Source organism: Stenella coeruleoalba (genome assembly GCF_951394435.1).
Source record: "Stenella coeruleoalba genome assembly, chromosome: 7".
NCBI classification, from domain to species: Eukaryota; Metazoa; Chordata; class Mammalia; order Artiodactyla; family Delphinidae; genus Stenella; species Stenella coeruleoalba.
The window spans coordinates 13,017,823-13,037,892 of NC_137153.1; the positions used below are offsets into that span (position 1 = coordinate 13,017,823).

Below are 20,070 nucleotides of genomic sequence, written 5' to 3' on the forward strand. Positions count from 1 at the left end.
CAGGACTAGTGGTAGGTATACGGTTAATTGTGAGACTAAAAGTCCATTGGTTGTTGATTTATAAAAACCTAAGATAGGTTTTAGAATACAGGCAATCTTTTCTTCATAAAGATTCACAAATGTGTCTTTTCAACGTTATCACCATCTGTAGTTATCATAAATGAAACTGCTCTAATTTAGAGGCAAGAGGCAAGTTATTTTATTCACCTGGGGTTTTTAGACAAACAGCCCCTGAGAGGTATTTTGAGATTATATAAAAGTTAAGTACAGTGGTCAGGTAGCCCAAAAGCCTATCATTTCCTAGATAGGTACATCCTAGTTTCTCACCCATTTGTGTCACATCTCTGACCCCAGAAGATATTTGAGTTTGCTACTTCTGATAAACACACTGTCTATGAGTAATGTTTTACCCTTGGAAACTTTTTCTCATGACCCATTCTCGAGTATATTATCTTTTGATGGGCTCCTGGATTCAGCTCTAATGATTACATATGGTTTCTACTTAATAGGTTCTCTCTTCCATCCCTGCTATTTTTTTCAAGTTAATTATTTGTAGAAACATTACAATGAATAAAAAGTCCACAAGGTGAAAAAGGATGCTCACAAACAAGTGGCCGATCTAGTGAGGGGTCTGAAATATATGTCTTCTGCAGGTACAATACTCTATTTATTTACAAGGTCGTAGATAATGGATCTCTGTACAGAGGACACAGGGTATGGAGAGAAGCCAGTGGATCTGGCAGTGGAGATGGTGCACCTGAAAGGAAAGACCAGGATACTCCTGGGTCATTTACTGGTGGTTAAGCTTTCAGAACCAAGGTAGTTCTACACAAACGGTCTGGAATCGATTTAGGTTTATTCACCCACCTTTCTGGCAGGTGAAAAGGATACAAACACATCTCCTCTATATTGGTCATTGGCCATCAAAAAAATAAATTTATTAATTAAAAGTTTCTACCTTAGATCGTGACACATGTTTTGTGAATTAGTCTTGCATGTTTTTTTTTAAGTTTTAAGGATAGTTGATTACAATGTTATATTAGTTTCAGGTGAACAACAGTGATTTGATATTTTTTCAGATTATACTCAATTTAAAGTTATTATAAAATGTTGGCTATATCCCCTGTGCTGCACATTACATTCTTGTATCTTGCTGATTTTATACCTAGTAGTCTGTACCTCTTAATCCCCTATCCTGATATTGCCCCTCCCCCCACCCCCTCCCCAGTAGTAGCCACTACATTTGTTCTCTGTATCTATGCGTCTGTTTCTGTTTTGCTATATTTATTCATTTGCTTTATTTTTCAGATTCCACATATAAGTAATATCATACATTATTTGTATTTCTCTGTCTTATTTCACTAAGCATAATACGCTCCAGGTCCATTCATGTTCTTGAAAATGGCAAAATTTCATTCTTTTTATGGCTGACTGATATTCCATTGTATATCTATATCATATCTTCTTTATCCCTTTGTTGATAGACACTTAGGTTGCATCCATTTCTTGGCTATTGTAAATAATGCTGCTATGAGCCTGGGGGTGCATATACCTTTTTGAATTACTGTTTTCATTTTCTTCAGATATATACCCAGGACTGGAGTGCTGAATTATATGGTAGTTCTAGTTTTAATTTTGTGAGAAACCTCCATCCTGTTTTCCATAGTGGCTGCACCAATTTACATTCCCACCAATGGTGTCCTAGGGTTCCCTTTTCTCCACCTCCTAGCCAACGTTTTTATTTGTTGTCTTTTTTGATAATAGCCATTCTAACAGGTGTGAGGTGATAGCTCATTGTGGTTTTGATTTGCATTTCTCTGATAATTAGCAATGTTAAGCATCTTTTCGTGTTGGCTGTCTGTATGTCTCCTTTGCAAAAGGTTTTTTCAGGTCTTCTGCCCATTTTTTAATCAGTTGTTTTTAATGTTGAGTCATATGAGCTATTTATATGCTTTGGTTATTAACCCTTATCAGTCACATCATTTGCAAATGTCTTCTATTTGGTAGTTTGCCTTTTCATTGTGTAGATGGTTCCTTTGGCTGTGCAAAAGTTTTTAAGTTTAATTAGGCCCATTTCTTTATTTTTGCTTTTGTTTCCCTTACAAGAGGAGATAGATAGAAGAAAAATTGCTAAGACTTATGACATCTTTACCTAATGTGACAATTGCGTTTCTTTCTATTCATATGGATTAGTTGCTCTCAAATTTTAGTAAGCCTCAAAATCACCTGGAGAACTTATTAAAACACAGACTTCTCTGTCTCTGTGAAAGTTTCTGATTTAACAGGCATGAATTGGGAGCAGGGGATTGTAGTTCTAACAAGTTCCCAGGTGATGCTGATTTGCTGGTGTGAGTAGCACAGATATAGATGAGAAGAGGCCTTAGTGGGGCAAATCCTCAGAGAGCCGTTATTAAATCAATTCCAGATGATCTGCTTTAACCTGAATCCTCTGACGTCATGAAATGTCCTCATGATGCCGACCCACTTTGCAGGAGCAGTAACTGCCAGGAACGTCTAAGAAATTTTATTTGAGATTTATTTATACAAATCAATGTATAATATTTGAAATATTTGAAAATATTTTGTAATATTTGAAAATATTTTTAACATGTAGTCGTAATATAAAGCCTATAATGATAACCAGAAATATCCTGGACCACTTCTCTCTACTTCAAATTTCTGACACCCAGGGGCAACCACATCAATTTTTTTATCTTTATTCTATCATATGCTTCCATATTTGTAGATAGCATATGTATATTACTGTTCTTTGGTTTTTTATTTTGATTTTATCTATTGTTCTATTAGATAAGATGTCTTTTTAACTTTTTCCACCCTTTCCCTCCACTTCCAGTATAGTTATAGCACCAATTTTAGTTAAACTAATATTTAGGTAAGAATATTCATACCTACATCAAGTAGTGTGCTATAATTACACTTTCCTTCTTGTACATTGTTTTTTCTTAACCTCTAGCCTTATTAATTGACCCATTTTTCATTTGCTTAGATTTTTATATATGCATCATTAATTCATCCCGACCTCTTTGGAAGAACTGTAACTCTCCTTTTAGTAGGTTTAAAAAATAGGCAAAGAGTAAGTTTGTTTTTTCTATTCCCTTTTTCTTCCCCACAAAGACAACCTTTCTGGATCTTCTTTCCACCCGCCTTGTACATTCAGGGCTGGATCAGCTCTAGGCTTGCTGCAATTTTGCTACCTCTCTTCAACTTATATATACATATTTTTAAATACTCTTTTTTTAAAATAAATTTATTTATTTTTGGTTGCGTTGGGTCTTTGTTGCTGTGAGCGGGCTTTCTCTAGTTGCAGTGAGTGGGGGCTGCTCTTCGATGAGGTGCGCGGGCTTCTCACTGCGGTGGCTTCCCTTGTTGCGGAGCATGGGCTCTAGGTGCGTGGGCTTCAGTAGTTGTGGCACACGGGCTTAGTTGCTCCGTGGCATGTGGGATCTTCCTGGACCAGGGCTCAAACCTCTGTCCCCCGCATTGGCAGGCGGATTCTGAACCACTGCGCCACCAGGGAAGCCCCTCAACTTATATTTTTATGCCTCTGACTCTCTTGTTTTTTTCCCCTTCCTCCCCCTCCCTCTCCTCCTTTCCCTCCTCCTTCTTTTTCTTCTATTTTAAATTTCTTAGTAGGGTTCCTTTGACCACCATTTTCCAATTGCCTGTAAAATACTCTGTCCTGCTATCTCATTTTCACTTTCCAAGAGCTCTTCCTTAGTCCCTAAATCTCTTTTTTAAAATTTCTCTTTCTACAGAGAACCTTTTCTTAAAGCTCTTTGAGGAAATTAAATTTCGATTTTGGGGCGGAAGTTTTCTTCTGAGCCTTACATTGCCTCAGTTTCCTTCAAGTTTATTACAGCTTTTGTTTATGTCGGCCGCCGATTTTATGTTAAAAGTTCTCTCAAATGCCTGGCGATCCTTGGCTGCCTGTTCTTAGTTGTATGTGGAGGGGTGAAAATGCTACTACGATGCTCTGTGTGTTGGAAACACATCCCAGTGTTGTTACTGAGGAGCCCCTACCCGTTCCTTGCTTTTGACTCAATTCTCCTGTAGGCATTTTTTTTTTAAACATCTTTATTGGGCTATAATTGCTTTACAATGGTGTGTTAGTTTCTGCTTTATAACAAAGTGAATCAGCTATACATATACATATATCCCCATATCCCCTCCCTCTTGCGTCTCCCTCCCTCCCACCCTCTCTATCCCAACCCTCTAGGTGGTCACAAAGCACCAAGCTGATCTCCCTGTGCTATGCAACTGCTGCCCACTAGCTATTCATTTTACATTTGGTAGTGTATATATGTCCATGCCACTCTCTCACTGCGTCCCAGCTTACCCTTCCCCGTCCCCGTGGCCTCAAGTCCATTCTCTACATCTGCGTCTTTACTCGTGTCCTGCCCCTGTAGGGATTTATCTTCTCTTGTCTAACAGGCGTGAGGCAGGCTGGCAGATTTCTGGGAGCTGGTGAGCTGTGGTTAACAACACTTAGTGTATAGACTCACGTGGAACACTGGTTTTCATTACACGGTGGCATCCTCCTTTCAACTGTGTTTAGTAGCATGAAAACATGCTTGTCTCATTCAAACTCCAACCCTCTACAGGGGTGCAGCATGGTGGGTGGGCCTCAGAAATCACCTCGTTGTTGGGAAGGGGGATGGAACCCAGGACTGCCTAACAACCCTATGCAACAATGTCAATCTTATTGTTTTCACCTGCAACCTCACCCTCAGAAACACTTGATGCCTCCAATTTCACATATTTTAGAAGTTCACTGGCAAAACAAAAACAAACAAAGAACAAAATACACTTCCCTCCCAGTAACTCTCAGCCATTTACAAAAAGATCATGTCAGTTCCACTGTCTGCTTTCTTGATGCCTCTGGTGCTTCCCTGCCATTTTCATGGGGTTTCTGGAGAAAGCAAAGATTAACGCTTGCAGTCAATCGGCTCTTGTATTAACCAGCTGCTACGGATTCTCAGCATTACATAGATCAAAAGAAGGGAAATAGAAGGTGCCTGGTCATGTTGGAGGAGGGCGGGGAGAGGTCATGACCTCTGATTAACCCCAAGCTTGGGCCAGGCAACCAGAGGCTCCTCCCCTCCCGTGTCCGGGAATGCACTCCCTGCGCGCCCTGCCTACTCTCCCCGTCGGGAGCTTTTTCAGGAACGCTGCCTTCAGAGAGCAAAGCGGCGTGGGGACCACCTGACTGGATCGTGACCGAGCCCCTTAAGGCCTCTAGGTAAACTTCTGAGACTCACCGGGCGAGTGCAGAGGGCGGCTTGTTTTGGGGCCGCTGGGGATAAGTCTGCTGTGTAAGTTCTCTGTTTGTTACACGCGCCCCCGCCCATCTGGAGGGCCTGCGTCTTTCTCGGTGGGTCTCTCCTTGCTGTCCGTGTAGGGGGCTGGCTTGTGCACTAACAATTGGGGAGCCCTCCAAGAAGCGGGCCTTGAGAAGGAGATGCCCACAGGGGAGACCCCGAGTTGGCCGTCGCCCTCTGTGGGAGGAGGGGTGTCTTAAATGTTGGATGCTGTGGACGCCCTGAAGACGCCACCTGGTCCAAGGCGGCTACCTGAACTGCTTGCTGTAGGGCCCAGCTTCCCAGACGGGAGAGAAATGGTCCCCTCAGGGGGCTGACCTCTGCTCCACAGATGCCGACTAGAGGCTGAAAGGAGGGCCGAGCCCCGGGAGGAGTCGCGGAGTCCCCTGCTCTGCTGGTGGCAGGCGAGGGGGAGCGATGCTGAGCTGGGGACTGCAGTCGGCTGTTTGCAAAACGAGGCTGCAGGCCGGCGGATGAAGATCCAGCGCTTGTGACATCCTGGTTGGGACGCCAAGAGGTGGGACCCCGGGAAGTTGATGAGGATGAAGAGGACATTGTGGTTATTGATGGTAGAACGGATGAAAGCACCTTGCCATCCACCCCTCATACAAAGGACAGCAAAAGCACCTCAAGGGCAGCCCCAGCCAGCGGGCAGCCCCCAGCTCAGGAAACGTTCCTGAGGGGAGAATATACCACTGCCGAGATTATTGATGCAGCTTCTGAGTTCCAGCAAAAGGCCAGAGAAAGCATCCGGGAGAGGTTAGTGCGGCTACGGGATGGGGCGGGCAGAGGAAATGAGCATTATCCCCCCCCACACACACACACACCTTGCCCTCCAGCAGCACCGGCATGGCGCTGGGGGTTCCAGGTGCTTATAGGTTGGTTTATTCTAGCTGTTGGGAGGCTTGGGACCCTGGAAATCTAGAGAGGAGGTGCAGCGGATTCTTAGGTAGTTGGAAATGAAACAGGCCAACTACCCCCGGTCTTGGAAGGCTGCCCCATTTACTGCAGGAGTGAAAGCCGAGACACTCCCGCCCGCCCCTGCGCCGGCTATGGGACGAGAGGTCCACTCTGAGCTCAGCTGTGAGACACGTTACTTATGATGCTGGGTAGTCCATCGCCCATTGCTAATCTGGGGGAAACGGGCAAATCCTGCGAATGGGTACAGGCTGTGGGAGAGACCCGAGGGAGACAGAGAGCTTGAAAATCCACAAGGCTATTCCAGCAGTGAAAATAACCCAGAAGCAAAGGTGGTTTGACCTCAGTGCTGCCCGGGGCCCACCTGACAAGATAGACCAGCCTGTGGAAACATTTAAAACCTGAGCAGCAGTTCAGACTTGCCCCACCGCCCCTCTTATCCCTGACGGGCCACCTGCTCCAGCAGAGGCCTCAGGGATACAGCCCTATTCGGGGTCCGTGCCTGCCACACCCCCGGTATAGGACGGGGGCCAACATCACCTCCAGCTGAGGGCCATCGGGGGGTGATCAGAGGCCTCACGTTGAGCTCACTAGTCATTGGTCCCCAGAAATAAACAACAGCTGACGGCTCTGGTTGCTACTGGAACTGAATGTGCTCTATTCCAGAACAATTGATGGTTAAAGAGGACAGTTGTGTCAGGAAGGTAGGAAGGTCCCTGTGACAGTGCAAATTGGGCGTTCTCCACCACGAGATTACCAAGTTTTAATCTCTCCGATACCAAAGAGCAAATTGGGTGTTGATCTCCTAGGAGGTCAAACTCTGCAAACCCTTAATGGTGAAATTGGCCTCAGGTTAGGGTAATCACATCAGTGCTGAGGGGAAACAGCTGGGAACCAGTAAGTCTACCACTCCTTGAAGCGCGGTAACTGTCGAACCACATTAACTGCCTGGGAGCCTAAGGAAATAGGAGAAACTAAGAACTGCACAGAGTGGGTATCATACTCCCTGCCCGCAGTGCTTTCCACAGCCCCGTAAGGCCAGTAAAAAAAAAAGCCAGATGGCCCCTGGCAGATGACGCCGCACTAGGAGAAATGAGCAAGGTGGGCCGCATCACTGCCCCCCTCTAAGATGCCTTGGCCATGGCCCTAGGAGTGCACCATGCTGAGCTGGACTTAACAAATGCTTTCTTCAGTCCACCCCTGGCCAGAGTCAAGCGATCAGTTTACCTTCACGTGGGTGGGACAGCAGTGGAACCTTCCAGTGCCGCCCGGAAGCTGCTGCACAGCCCACGCAGGTCATGGTGTTGTTGAATAGGGTCCCACTGCTCCCCGCTTACAAAATCAAACTCACAAATGTTCCTAGAAGGGAAAGTTGTCTTTAATCAGAGTGCCGACAATCTGGGGAAGTGGTGAACTCTGTGTCCCCCCAAAACACCTCTGAGAGTCTGCTCGCCATGGAAGTTTTAAAGGGTTGGAGGGGAGTAATCTCGGTTAATCACTGAGATGGGGGGTCAGGGTCATCGCCGTCCCCCACTGTGTGCGGGCTCGTGGAATCCTCGTCATCTTCCTCTAGATGTTCTCTTGCGCCCACGGTTTGTTCGCGACATTATGGGAGGAGATGCTAGGGAAGAGATCTAGTCACCTGTTAATTACTGATTCTTCATTTCCACGTCTTTGCCTACACTTGTACGTTCTTTCTGTAGATCAGAGTATCGTGTGATCAAAAGACTTGAAAAGGGCGCCTGGGCTGGAGATGAGTAGAGCATGGGGTGCCTGGTGAAAAGTGTCACAATACAGCTCTGCTGAAGTGACAAGAAAAGGGGCTTCCTGCTGAGGGCGGTTTCCTACAAAGAGCTGCTTACAGTGGGCCGGTAGCCCGAGACCTGTCCCTGTGTCCTTCCCACATCAGTAAAATGGGCCCGACACACTGATGATACAGTGTTAACACGTGAAGACTAGCCTCTGCTTCAGCGCACTGCAGACTTTGCCAGAACACCTGTGAGGGAGGGGCTGGGCAGTGAACCCGCAGACAATTCAAGGCACTGCGGTGACGGTTTGGGAATTGCTTGTTCGGGTAAGACATGCATTGTCTCAGCAGCTGTGTTTGAGAAGGTGCAACCTATCTGACCCCTGGAAGAGATGCCAGCCTTTGTAGGGGCTTGGGGAGGGCTTTTATTCCCCACCTGGCATAGTGTATGCATCCGTTTTACTACCTGGTAAAGAAAAGACCTGTGTGGGACTGTGGATCAGGGCAGCAAGCGGCCGTTGAGAAGCCAAAATACCAGGGAAGCAGATTAAAGCTCCGCGCATCTCCCGAGCGGAGCTGCCATTTGAGTTTGATGAATCTGTGACTCCCGGAAGTATGGGTAGGACCCTGTGGCAGGAACAACAGGAGAAGAGAGTTCCCCTAGGATTTTGGTCCCAGTTCTGGAAGGGGGCAGAAGCCAAGTAGCCCTCCAGAGAGCAAAAGACCCTGGCAGTCTACCTCACGCTTCTCCAGGTGGAGCATCCCAGGAGGAAACAGCATGTTGTGGTAGCTTCCCTGCCCATCAAGGGGTGCGTTGAGAAGGCGTTCCATGGATCCCCGCAAACTCCCAGGGTGACGAAGTGGCAGCCTGTCTGCCTGTCCACTGTCTCTAGAAATGCGGGTGCTCTTAGGCCCCGTAGAGCCTGTAGATCCCCTATTTTTGTGGCGGTCCCTGCAGCCTGTAGAGAGGAAGTGGGGAAATTTCCGCTGAAGCCTGGCATACAGATGGGTCTAGTCGGGGCAACCCAACCACAGGGGTTTCAGTTGCTCTTCAGGGACTGCAGCAGCCAGTGGGCTAGACTCAGACCTGCTGAGCTGGTCATCACCCCTGAGCCCTGGCCATTAACCCTTGGCCCCAACAGCTGGGCTGTTCTCTAGGGCTTGACCTGATGGTGTGGACAAGGGGAAGCCTAGGGGTGGATGATCATGAATAAGCCCTTGGGGGCTCAGGACGTGCGGAGGGACTTTTATGTTCCCCAGCAAGAACCTGAGGCCGTCGGCACTGTCTTCCACATCCTGGTCTGTGAGGGCCTGACCCACTAGGCTGTCAGGAGGCGATGGTCCAGCTCAGTATGAGCCCTAAAAACTGATCCTTCAGGAGATGCACCAGATGGGCTGCACAGAAAGAGGGGCCACTCGGTGCCTATACGTGTCCCCATCCACCCCTTCCTGGGCAGTCCCCAAGGATGCCGAGTTGCCCTTGAAATACAGTGACTGGTTCACGCAGTAGCAGCGTGTCCTGTGTGTTCTAAACAACCCCAAGGCGGCTGCCAAAGGAGTCTGGGGCCATCCAGCGGAGGAGTTCCCGACAGTTGAGGGATTGGCAAGTTGATCGTATCGGTCCCCTCCGTCCAAGCGAGCATTTTAAATATGCCTCAGCTTGTGAGGACACTGTGTCTGGCTTAACCCGAACTTGCCCTTTTTCCACTCAAACCAGGCAGTTGTTTTTCACCCATTAGGCAATTAGAGAAACTGAATGCCCTGTATGGACGCCATCGTCGGATAGCGATCAGGGGTCATGTTCAAGGGTCATGATGTGCAAGACTGGGTAAAATAACGTGGTATCGGATGGAGGTTCCTTCTCTCCTGTAACTCACGAGCAGCAGGATTGATAGAAGGGAAAAATGGAACGTTAAAGCAGCAGGTTAAATTACTAACAAGTAAAACAGCGTAGCCAGGGGGACTAAGTTACCACTTCGGCTTTGATACATTTGAGCAACCAATCAGAGGGGCCTGTTGCCCCATATTCCAGACTGGGGACCCCTGCCAAAGCACCCAGTACTGTAAAGGTACAGAAATGGTGGAAACACTGGGGACCAGCATGCTGTGGGCCGAGAACACCAAGCCCCATCACACCTGGGACAGGTGCAGCTCCTGGGATTTGCGATGGGATATCCCCCAGGGATGGGTGGGTTACTTCACACCCCTGGGTGAGGGGGAACCACTCAGTCTCCGCTGGGACCCCATTGTCCTGCTGCCAGATGGGACAGTGGAAACGCACCACACCTGGGATGGAAGGTGCACCCTTGAGTGAGGGGAGAAGTTGGGGCCCTGGTCTGGCATCTTTGGCCCCCAGTCTATCTCCTCACGGCTACTAGTGCCCGTCCCCTGGCCAGTGTGTGTGGTATGCACAACCAGGTCACGTTCTTAAGGAGCCAGAGGGCACGCTCTGTTTCCCACTGGAACCGCCCTTCGGCTGCAGTACATCATAGCTCACACAGAAGCCCCGACTGCATTCACCTAGCAAGCCTTGAACGAAGCCAACAAGGCTGTCTTTACTGAACACTGAAGTGCCTCTAATGAGGAGGGCTGTCCTCCCAGACAGGATGGCCTTGGACATTGTCCCTGCCTCACAAGGAAGGATCGTCCAGACAGTGCTGTGTGTTCACACCCGATGAGTCTGCTGATGTGTCATCTTTAACCAATCACAGGAGGACACGAATGAAAGTCCTGCGTGATCAGACCCCAGCCTAGAGGACTCCATACACCAGTGGTTCGAATCCCAGGGCTCTTGGTGGAAACAAATGGTTACGGTTTTGAGAATCATCTTGAACTGTGTCTTCTCTTGCCTGTACCTGTATTGCTGCAGAGGTCTCTGCCTGCAACGCAGTGAGATGGCCGCCTGGAGCCACCTCCAGGCTCAAAAGACCCCTTGCAGACCCGCTCAGGGCACACTGCAAAAGTGAGGTCATGTGAGATTGTAAGAGCCTGTCTCAAGGGGTGGGGTGTTGGAGGAGGTCACCAGGAGGTCATGGCAGCTGGTCCACCTGCCAGGTGGACCTGAGTGATGGGAGGCGCCTCACCCTTCCCCTGTCCTTGGAAGGGACATCTGCCACCCATTCCCAAGGTGGGAACCAGTTTCAAGGATGCAGACTTGAGAGGGTAAAGTGATGTTGAGACTGTCTGGGCTGAATAGTGACTTAACAGGGTCCCTGTTAAGGTCTCTTTATAAACTTTTAAGATTCAGGCATATGGGTGCAGAGATCAAGTTGTCTTGCTGGACAAGCCTCATGTGTAAGTTCCCTGCATATTAAACCCACCCCCTGTCCATCCAGAGGGTCTGCCTCTCTCCCTCTCTCCTTGCCCTCCGTGTTTCGGGGTGGAGTAAGGGGCTGGCTTGTGAACCAACAGGTAATCAGAGAGAGCTTTGCATATTCAGAGTTTACACAAGAACATCTCCAGGTTTCATGGCAAAGTTTATTTTGAAATGATCTATTTTGATCTGAAGGTGATGTTTATTATAAATTGGTGTTATCTAAATCTGTAAGATTTCTATGATTGCTCAGCACTGACCATTGGAAATGCTGACTGAGACAAAACATGGGTTTTGTATTTTAAAGTTATTTGGTTATTTAAAACTTCCCATTCACAGCTGAGTTTGGGAAAATTTCTAATTAGAAAAGCAATATTGATCAGAAAAAAATGCATGAGGTTTTTTAGTATTGCTATTATAACCCCCAAATTGTTTTATTCCATTTTCTTCTATTTTTATATTTTCTGTTAACTTTTCCATCTTTTCTTTCTTGTCATCCTCCTTTAAAATTTTTTCCTTTTTATTCTTAATATTTTATATAAACTCACCATCATCCTTTGTTTATTCCTCTGTCGTTTTCCTGAACTCACCACTATTATGAACAATTTTTTTAAAAAAATATACAGATAATAGTCACCTGATCTGGAAAATCTTTCTTCTGATTTAACTACCTTTTTTAATATTAAGTCCATTTTTATTCTTTCAAAACAAGTGGATCCTTTATAAGCTATAAAGATGGATCAAAGGTAGATAATTTTTTCATAAGCACAGTAGTTGTACTGTTTTAAAATAAGAAGTAAGACCTTTTATTTGCCTTGGAAAGGCTCTTAGGGTAAAATTTCCTCACTGAAATTATTCATCTTTTGTTTTAAATTGAAACTTTCAAAAGTGTTCTCTTTATTCTGTTGATGTTTTATTTATTTCCAAAGATGAACCAAATAAAAGGAAATGTGATGTGTGGTATGTGAATATGAAAACATTTATTTTACATTATTTTGACTGTTAAGATTGTGAAAATACATTTCATTCAAAACATTTTTTGTTTATGACCAAAATAAACACCATAAAGAGAGAAGTAGCTTCCGCCCTGCACACAGAAATCATTTTCAAGGTGACATTAGAATATATTGAATTTTACTAAAGCATAAAACCTATTGTGACTACAGTTGTTGACTTTGTGATAATTTCAACTATAAGCATAACCACACACCATAATTTGACAGAAATCTAGGTGGTAGGCAGTATTTAATACTTGTGAGGACCACAATGTTGGTCTTAATAGAACTGGCCCAAGTCCTGACTTGGCCCCTGTGGTTTCATTCAAGTTATTTTACTTCTCTGGGCCTTCGATTAATTAGCAGAAAAATGAAGGTTTACAACTGAAGACTATATAAAGACTGAAGGATCTTCTATACACAGAGTATCCAACTTAGTACCTGGGACACAGTGAACATTCAATAAATGCTTGCTAATGTTGTCACCAGGCCATTCAAATATACTTGATCAAAACAAGTAAAATTGTACAAATCACAAACAAAAGTATTGCCATGATACAAAATCAATACTACTACTATTTACACGTGGGGCAAGTGAAAACAGCCAGGCATTTCTGCTCGGACGAGGTGGTACACTAAATTATTAACGTCTCTGGGTGAAATCAAATTGGAAATGGTAGGTGCTGTGTGAGACACATGCTCTTATTTTTAAAACGGAGAAAGGTTTTAAAATGTGTGTTCATCTGGTCACCAGCAGCAGCTTCCTTTTCAGTAGACTGAGGAAGACCACTTATTCGAGTGTTCTTTGATTGCCTGTGATGTGCGTGGCTGTGTTTACCTGCCATGCGAAAGGAAATACCTCCTTTTTATGCTCTGAATACTTTCCTTTTCCACAGACATTTCCACTGGGCCTGGGAGATGGGCAATTCTATGCATGGACAGATGGTTTAAGAAGAAAGGACTGGCATGACTATGGGAGCATTCAGAAAGAGGCTATGCGCTCAGGTATGGAGTTCAGTGTACCCCAAAGTGCTACTTTGCTTTGTCACTTACAGGATCTCTCATTGGTGTTTCTTCTGCACCCAGTAAGGTAGGTTTCATGGGGACATTGGAGGTCAACTCTGGGCAGAACCAAAACAATTTCAAATTTCAGAGAGAGAAAAAAATAGTGAATACCGTTTATAATATGAGCTGAACAGAGGTCATTTGAGTTTTAGAAATCTGCCGTGCTTTATACTTCCAGAGTGTCTTTCAATCATTTCTGTGGGTATCTTGGATTTATTCATGAGACTTGACTTGGAACACATGTTATCTTGAGCTAGATTCGCTCCTTAGGGCTGTGGTGTATCTAACTGGCTGGGCCAAGGATGGAAGGAGGACCGCAGTTCTAGACACTTGGCAGGTGGATCAGGAGAGCCAGGGACCTGAAGTTGGCCATACCTGGGCAAACGAACAGGCAGTTCAGTGGGATCCAGTAGGTCTGCTATGCATAGCAGATTCTAGTCTTAGGCTAGGGATAGAGGAAACATTTTACTTCTTGGAAAAGTAACAGGAAAAATTATGTCCTTCTAGGAGGACTTAGGTTGTTGGAAACCGGGATTCAGAAGGGTATAGATATAATAACCGAGTGAAGGTAATAACCTTCACTGATGATAGGAAGTCCATATTCTATTATTCAACCAAAGGAGCTCTGTTGGGTTTTTTGTTTGTTTTTTTGTTTTGTTTTGGTTTTTGGTTTTTTTTGTCATGGTGAGGATATCACAGAAATTGAGAAGCTATGGTTTGGTAAAGACATCTTAGCAACACGGAAATGGTGCATCCCAGGTCAAATCAGCAGCAGAATCACGAGTAGCCCCAGGCTGAGGTTCTCCTGGCCAGCCTTCCTCCTGACTTCTCTCCCCAGGAAGACAGGAGTGAGATATTCAGATAGTTATGACAGTGTTCAGGGCTTTGGTTGTTCTCAGCTCTGGATCAGGTGTGCTTGACTTAATTAGAGTCTTCCATTTTCTTCTTTCATTCCTTTCCTCCAAATAAGACTGTCCCCTACCCCCCTGCTTGTCATAAGAATGTTCCGTGTCCCTCAGAGCATCAGCCTCTTCCATATGACATCATCCCTCCAACCTTGGCATGACTCCGTGAACAGTGACAAAGGCAAGCTCCTTACCAGAATCCTTACGTTTCCAGTCCTCTGATCTTTTTTCTCTATTTGCTTGATCAGCCCTGTACTCATCCAACCATCTGTTTCTTTTTTTAACCACAAGATGCTGAAAGTTTGGGGAGATGTTCTCATAATCTAACCACAAGTTAGTAATAATAATACAAATAGTAATAATTGAATAGATGTTTTGTACTAGGAGCTTTGTATATGTATTTTATTTAAATTTCACAATAACTTTGATAGATAGGTATTATAATCCCCAATTTGTAGAAAGAAAAAAGGAAAGAAAAAGAAATGAGTTCTTAAGAATTCATGAAATATTATCCAAGGTCAAACAGCCAATAATTTGTAGAGAGAGATTGAAAGGTCGTCTTATGCTCCATTACACCCCACTATCAGACATCGAATGATAATATTTGGGCAAAATGAAGTAATGGCAAGAGAACATACGGGAGAGAGACACACCTGGGTTCATATCCTAGCTTTTCTGTGTAAGTGGCAAGTCAGTTTGTCTGTCTGATGTTCTACTTTGCAGAATTGCTATAAGAATCAAAGATACTATAAAGTAATTGGCCAATTATTTGCACATATTATAAACTCCACCAATGATAACTGTAATTATTTTTCCATCTAAGTTACTTTCACTTGATTTGATGTGCCTATCCTTTGCTTGTGCCAGTGAGTTTTGGACACAAAATCCAACACTTCACATTTACTTCTGCTACGTACTACCCTTTCTGCCTCCTGGAAAAATGTACCTTTAATTTTCTCATCAGAGCTCAGGGCAAGGGAAATTGACCTACAAAGAAAATTGGTGATAAAACAAGTTTCCTAAAGAACAAATTTTGTGTGCAATTAAAATACTTTTAAATGCTAGTATGTATGATTCACTGGAAGATAGATGAAAAGTGCAATAGACTATACTTTATCATTTTTAAAAAATACCGTAGAATATAACCTAAACAAAATATGCACACACAAACGCACTTGCAGTTATAAAGTCAAAATAAGATAAACGTCTCTGTTCCCAATAAGCAGGCCAAGAAAAAGGGTCCTTGGTACTATTCTGTCTCCTCCAAGTCTTGAAATTTGTGTTCACTCTTACTTTTCTCTGTAATTTCTTACGTCTAAACAAATATTGTTGCATTTTGCCTATGTTTGGACTTTATCTAAACATTGAGTCATATAGTATGGCTTCTTTCATTCAAAATTATTTTTGAGATCCATTCTTGTGTGTGCACTTCTAGTTGATTTGTTGTAACTGTTGTTTAATTTTCTTTATTTTTTATATAAACTTTTCAAATCTTTAAACTCCTAGGTTTTTTAAAACATGTATTATGACAGTGGTCTCATTGTACCATTCTATCCCCTCCCTTCACCCGAACTAAATATAAAATCATTTTTACCAGTAAAGCAGATAACTTTTAATGAAATGGGTGAACTCCAAAATGGAAATTATAAGACTTCAAAAGATTATTTTTTTCCCCACCACCATCCTCCCCCCACCCCCCCGCTTTCCCCCCGTGGTGTCCATACATTTGTTCTCTACATCTGTGTCTCTATTTCTGCGTTGCAAACCAGTTCATCTGTACCATTTTTCTAGGTTCCACATAATATGCATTAACATACAATATTTGTTTTTCTTTTTCTGACTTACTTCCCTCTGTATGACAGTCACTAGGTCCATGAACGTCTCTACAAATAACCCAATTTCGTTGCTTTTTATGGCTGAGTAATATTCCATTGTATATATGTACCACATCTTCTTTATCCATTCGTCTGTCGATGGGCATTTAGGTTGCTTCCGTGACCTGGCTATTGTAAATAGTGCTGCAATGAACATTGGGGTGCATGTGTCTTTTTGAATTATGGTTTTCTCTGGGTGTATGTCCTGTTGTTTAATTTTCCACAATGGTTTCCACTTTGTAAACATTCTGAGAGTTCCCAGGTTTGGGTTATGTATGACGCTGCTCTAAGTGTTTTTGCGCATGGTTCTGGGATAGAGACAATATTTTCTTAGGGTACATATTTAATAGTAGAATTTGCACGTCTGAGGAATGCACGTTTCAGTTATATTATGTGGTACGTGACAAACCGTTTTTCAAAGTTGATATGCTGATTTCACTCCAATCAGTAATGGATGGAATTCCCATTGCTCTGCATCCTGTCAACACTTAATATTACTGTCTGATTTTTCATTTTTCTCAATTTTGTAGTATGAAATAATCACTCATTGTCACATAAATTTGCATATTACTAATTTTAATGCAGTTGATCTCTTATTTATGCTTGTGGGCCATTTGTGCCTTCTCTTAGGTAAAAGTCCTATTCATTTCTATTTCCAGTTTTTTGATTTCTTGTTCTTACTGATCCACAGAGTGCTCTTAATTTTTTTGAATAATATCCTTCATCAGTTGTACATGGTGAAAATATCTTATCCCACATTTTGTATATTTTTTTAAAAAACTCTATATATTGCCTAATGAGTAGAAGTTCTTAATTTTGTTTTAGTCAAATTTACAAATAATTTTTAAACGATAAGCTTAATTGCTGTTCTACATTGTCTTTTTAAGCTTGAGAATTTTACCTTTTACATTTAGGTCTTAAATGCAGCTCATCTTGATTTTTATATCATGTGAGGTAGGGGCCCAATATTTCTTTGGGTTTTACCTAGTTAGATATCCAATCAACAGCACCATTTATTAGAAAATGTATCTTTTCCCACATCGATCAGCAGTGTTGACTCTATTATAAAAAGTTTCCATATTTGTGTGTTCTCATTCTGGTTTCTCAGTTCTGTTCCGTGAGTGAAAAACTTTGAGCTAATGAAATAATATCTTATGTATTATATCTTTATAACAATTGTGGATATCTGGTAAAGTTCATTCTGCTTTCTTTGCTTTTCTTCTTGGGAATGTTTTGCCAATCTTTTTTTTTTTTTTTTTTTTTTTTTTTTGCGGTACGCGAGCCTTTCACTGTTGTGGCCTCTCCTGTTGCGGAGCTCAGGCTCAGCGGCCATGGCTCACGGGCCCAGCCGCATGTGGGATCTTCCCTGACTGGGGCACGAACCCGTGTCCCCTGAATCGGCAGGCAGACTCTCAATCACTGTGCCACCAGGGAAACCCTGCCAATCTTAACATTAGGATTTTCTTTAAACTTTTAGATTCAACTTGTCAGACTTCATGCACAATATGCACATACACACAGAATATTGGAATTTTAGAATTGTATTAAGTCTGTTTATAAATCAGGGAATAATTTACATTTTTTCCAATATTAAATTATTCATTCCATGGTATATCATTATATTTCTTGGTGCTTATTTGTTGTCTTTAGGGGTGTGTTTGTAATTTGATTCTCAGACATTTTCAGTGTTATTCCTAGAATACTAACATTATATGGGTATTGAGCATGTTGTTGATCTTATTGAAGTTCTGAACTATTTGTAGCTGGTATAGAGAAAGGTTAATCATTTTTAAATATAAACCCAAATTTAGAAAACATTCTAAACTCTTTTATGAATTATAATCATTTACCCTTAAGTTATTTTAGATTGTTAGTGTAGATACTCATAATATCTATAAGTAGTGACAGTGTTCAAAATTTTTTCCATCCTAGACCTTATAATTTTAGTTATTTTTACTCTGTTTCTGCACTGGCTAGGAACTCGAGTATCATGTTGTCCAGTGGGTATTGGTGGCTGCTTTTGATTTGTTAAGGTTCTGACAATAGCAAATTAGGTATTTGTGTTAGCATTTAATCTACTTAATGAAAATGTACTGTACACTGTTCACTAGGCCTTCTGGATATGACTTTCTGAGAGTTTTACTCTTTTTACACCTAAATGAATGTTGATTTTAATCAAAATGTTTTTTGTTTGCATGTATTGAAATAAGATATATTTTCTCCTTTATATTTTTGAGTATGTTGTATCTATTGGTTTCTAATAGAAATCAAACTTTGAAATTACGGGCTAAATCTGACTTTTTATTACTGGATTTAGTTTGCTACTATTTTAGCAATTTCACATCTTTACTCATGAGTGAATATCGGCCATGAATTTTTCTTTCTCATAGAATCCTCGTCAAGTTTTGGTAACAATGTAATGATGGTTTCATAAAATGACTCGACTAATACCTCTCATCTTTCTACACTTTGTAATTGCTTGTGGTATATTAGAATTATTTATTTACTAAGACTTAATGATCCTCTTGTGGGTGAAGATTATCTGGACTGGACTTCTCTTGGAGCAAAGATTTTTCATTCCTGGGTTAAAATGTTCCTATTTATTAACACATTTATTCATAACATCCTCTTATTAAAGTGTTATAATGTCTGTCATGCTTAAATTTATGTTGCTTTTTCTTTCAAATATCATTTGTCATTTTTCCTTAACTTATTACACTAGGAAATTGTCAATTTTATTAATTATGTCAAAAACCAATTTTTGACATAGTTCATCTTATCTATTGTGTTTTTCTCATTGATTTACATTCATATTTATTACTTCTTTTCTTTGACTTTTACTATATTTTTCTAAATTAGAAAATTAGATTCATACTTCCTTAATTTCAGCCTTCTTCTGTTGTAGAATAAGCATCTAGGACTCTAAATTTCTTTCCAAGCACTGCTTTAAGTACGTCACACTGGTCTGTGGTTTGATGTTTTATATTTGTTTGTTATGTTTTAATTATATCGTTTTGGTTATGTTTTCAAATGTCTGTCCTACTAAATAAACACTGAAAATATCTTAAAAATATGAAAATCCAGAAACTACTTCCTGATGAGATCTCAATAATCTTTATAAAAGTGTATTAGCATACTATACCAGATGCATTTTATCAAATGTCTTTGTTACTGTTTTTATTGATGTTGTTAGTTTATGTTTTGTTTTGACAGTTACATCTTTGTGGCATATTTGATAATTTTTGAAATATCAGGTATTTTAAGTAATCGTTTTTATATAAGCAGGTGGAATATGGGGGAAAGGAGGTAGTTGAGTTATGAGGAAATGGTGAAGATGCTTCCACCTTTGAGAAAAATGGAGAGTTTTTTTTTTTTTTTTTAATTAATTTTTATTGGAGTTTAGTTGCTTTACAATGTTGGGTTACTTTCTTGCTTTACAGCAAAGTGAATCTGTCATACATATACATATATCCCCTCTTTTTTAGATTTCCTTCCCATTTAGGTCACCACAGAGCATTGAGTAGAGTTCCCTGTGCTCTACAGTAGGTTCTCATTAGTTATCTATTTTATACATAGTAGTGTATATATGTCAGTCCCAATCTCCCAATTCATCCACTCCCCTTCCCCCTTGGTAACCATAAGTTTGTCCTCTGCATCTGTGACTTTATTTCTGCTTTGAAAATAAATTCATCTTATTTGAACTTTGCAAATAAGTTCACCTGTACCATTTTTCTAGATTCCACATATAAGTGATATTGTACGATATTTGTTTTTCTCTTTCTGACTTACTCCACTCTGTATGACAATCTCTGGGTTCATCCACGTCTCTGCAAATGGCACTACTTTGTTCCTTTTTATGGCTGAGTAATATTCCATTGTATATATGTACCACATCTTCTTTATCCATTCCTCTG

General features: G+C 42.1%; 1 protein-coding gene across 1 annotated transcript in view; it reads left to right on the forward strand.

Annotated features, from left to right (window-relative positions):
* Nucleotides 1-20,070, forward strand: part of GALNTL6 (polypeptide N-acetylgalactosaminyltransferase like 6) — a gene marked incomplete at its 3' end in the record, with an annotated part of 1,147,279 nt that overhangs the window by 377,611 nt on the left and 749,598 nt on the right. Inside the window, exon 2 of the mRNA XM_079925494.1 lies at nucleotides 13,209-13,317. Within this exon, the coding sequence (XP_079781620.1) occupies nucleotides 13,209-13,317 (109 nt within the window). The remainder of the gene's footprint in view (nucleotides 1-13,208; nucleotides 13,318-20,070) is intronic.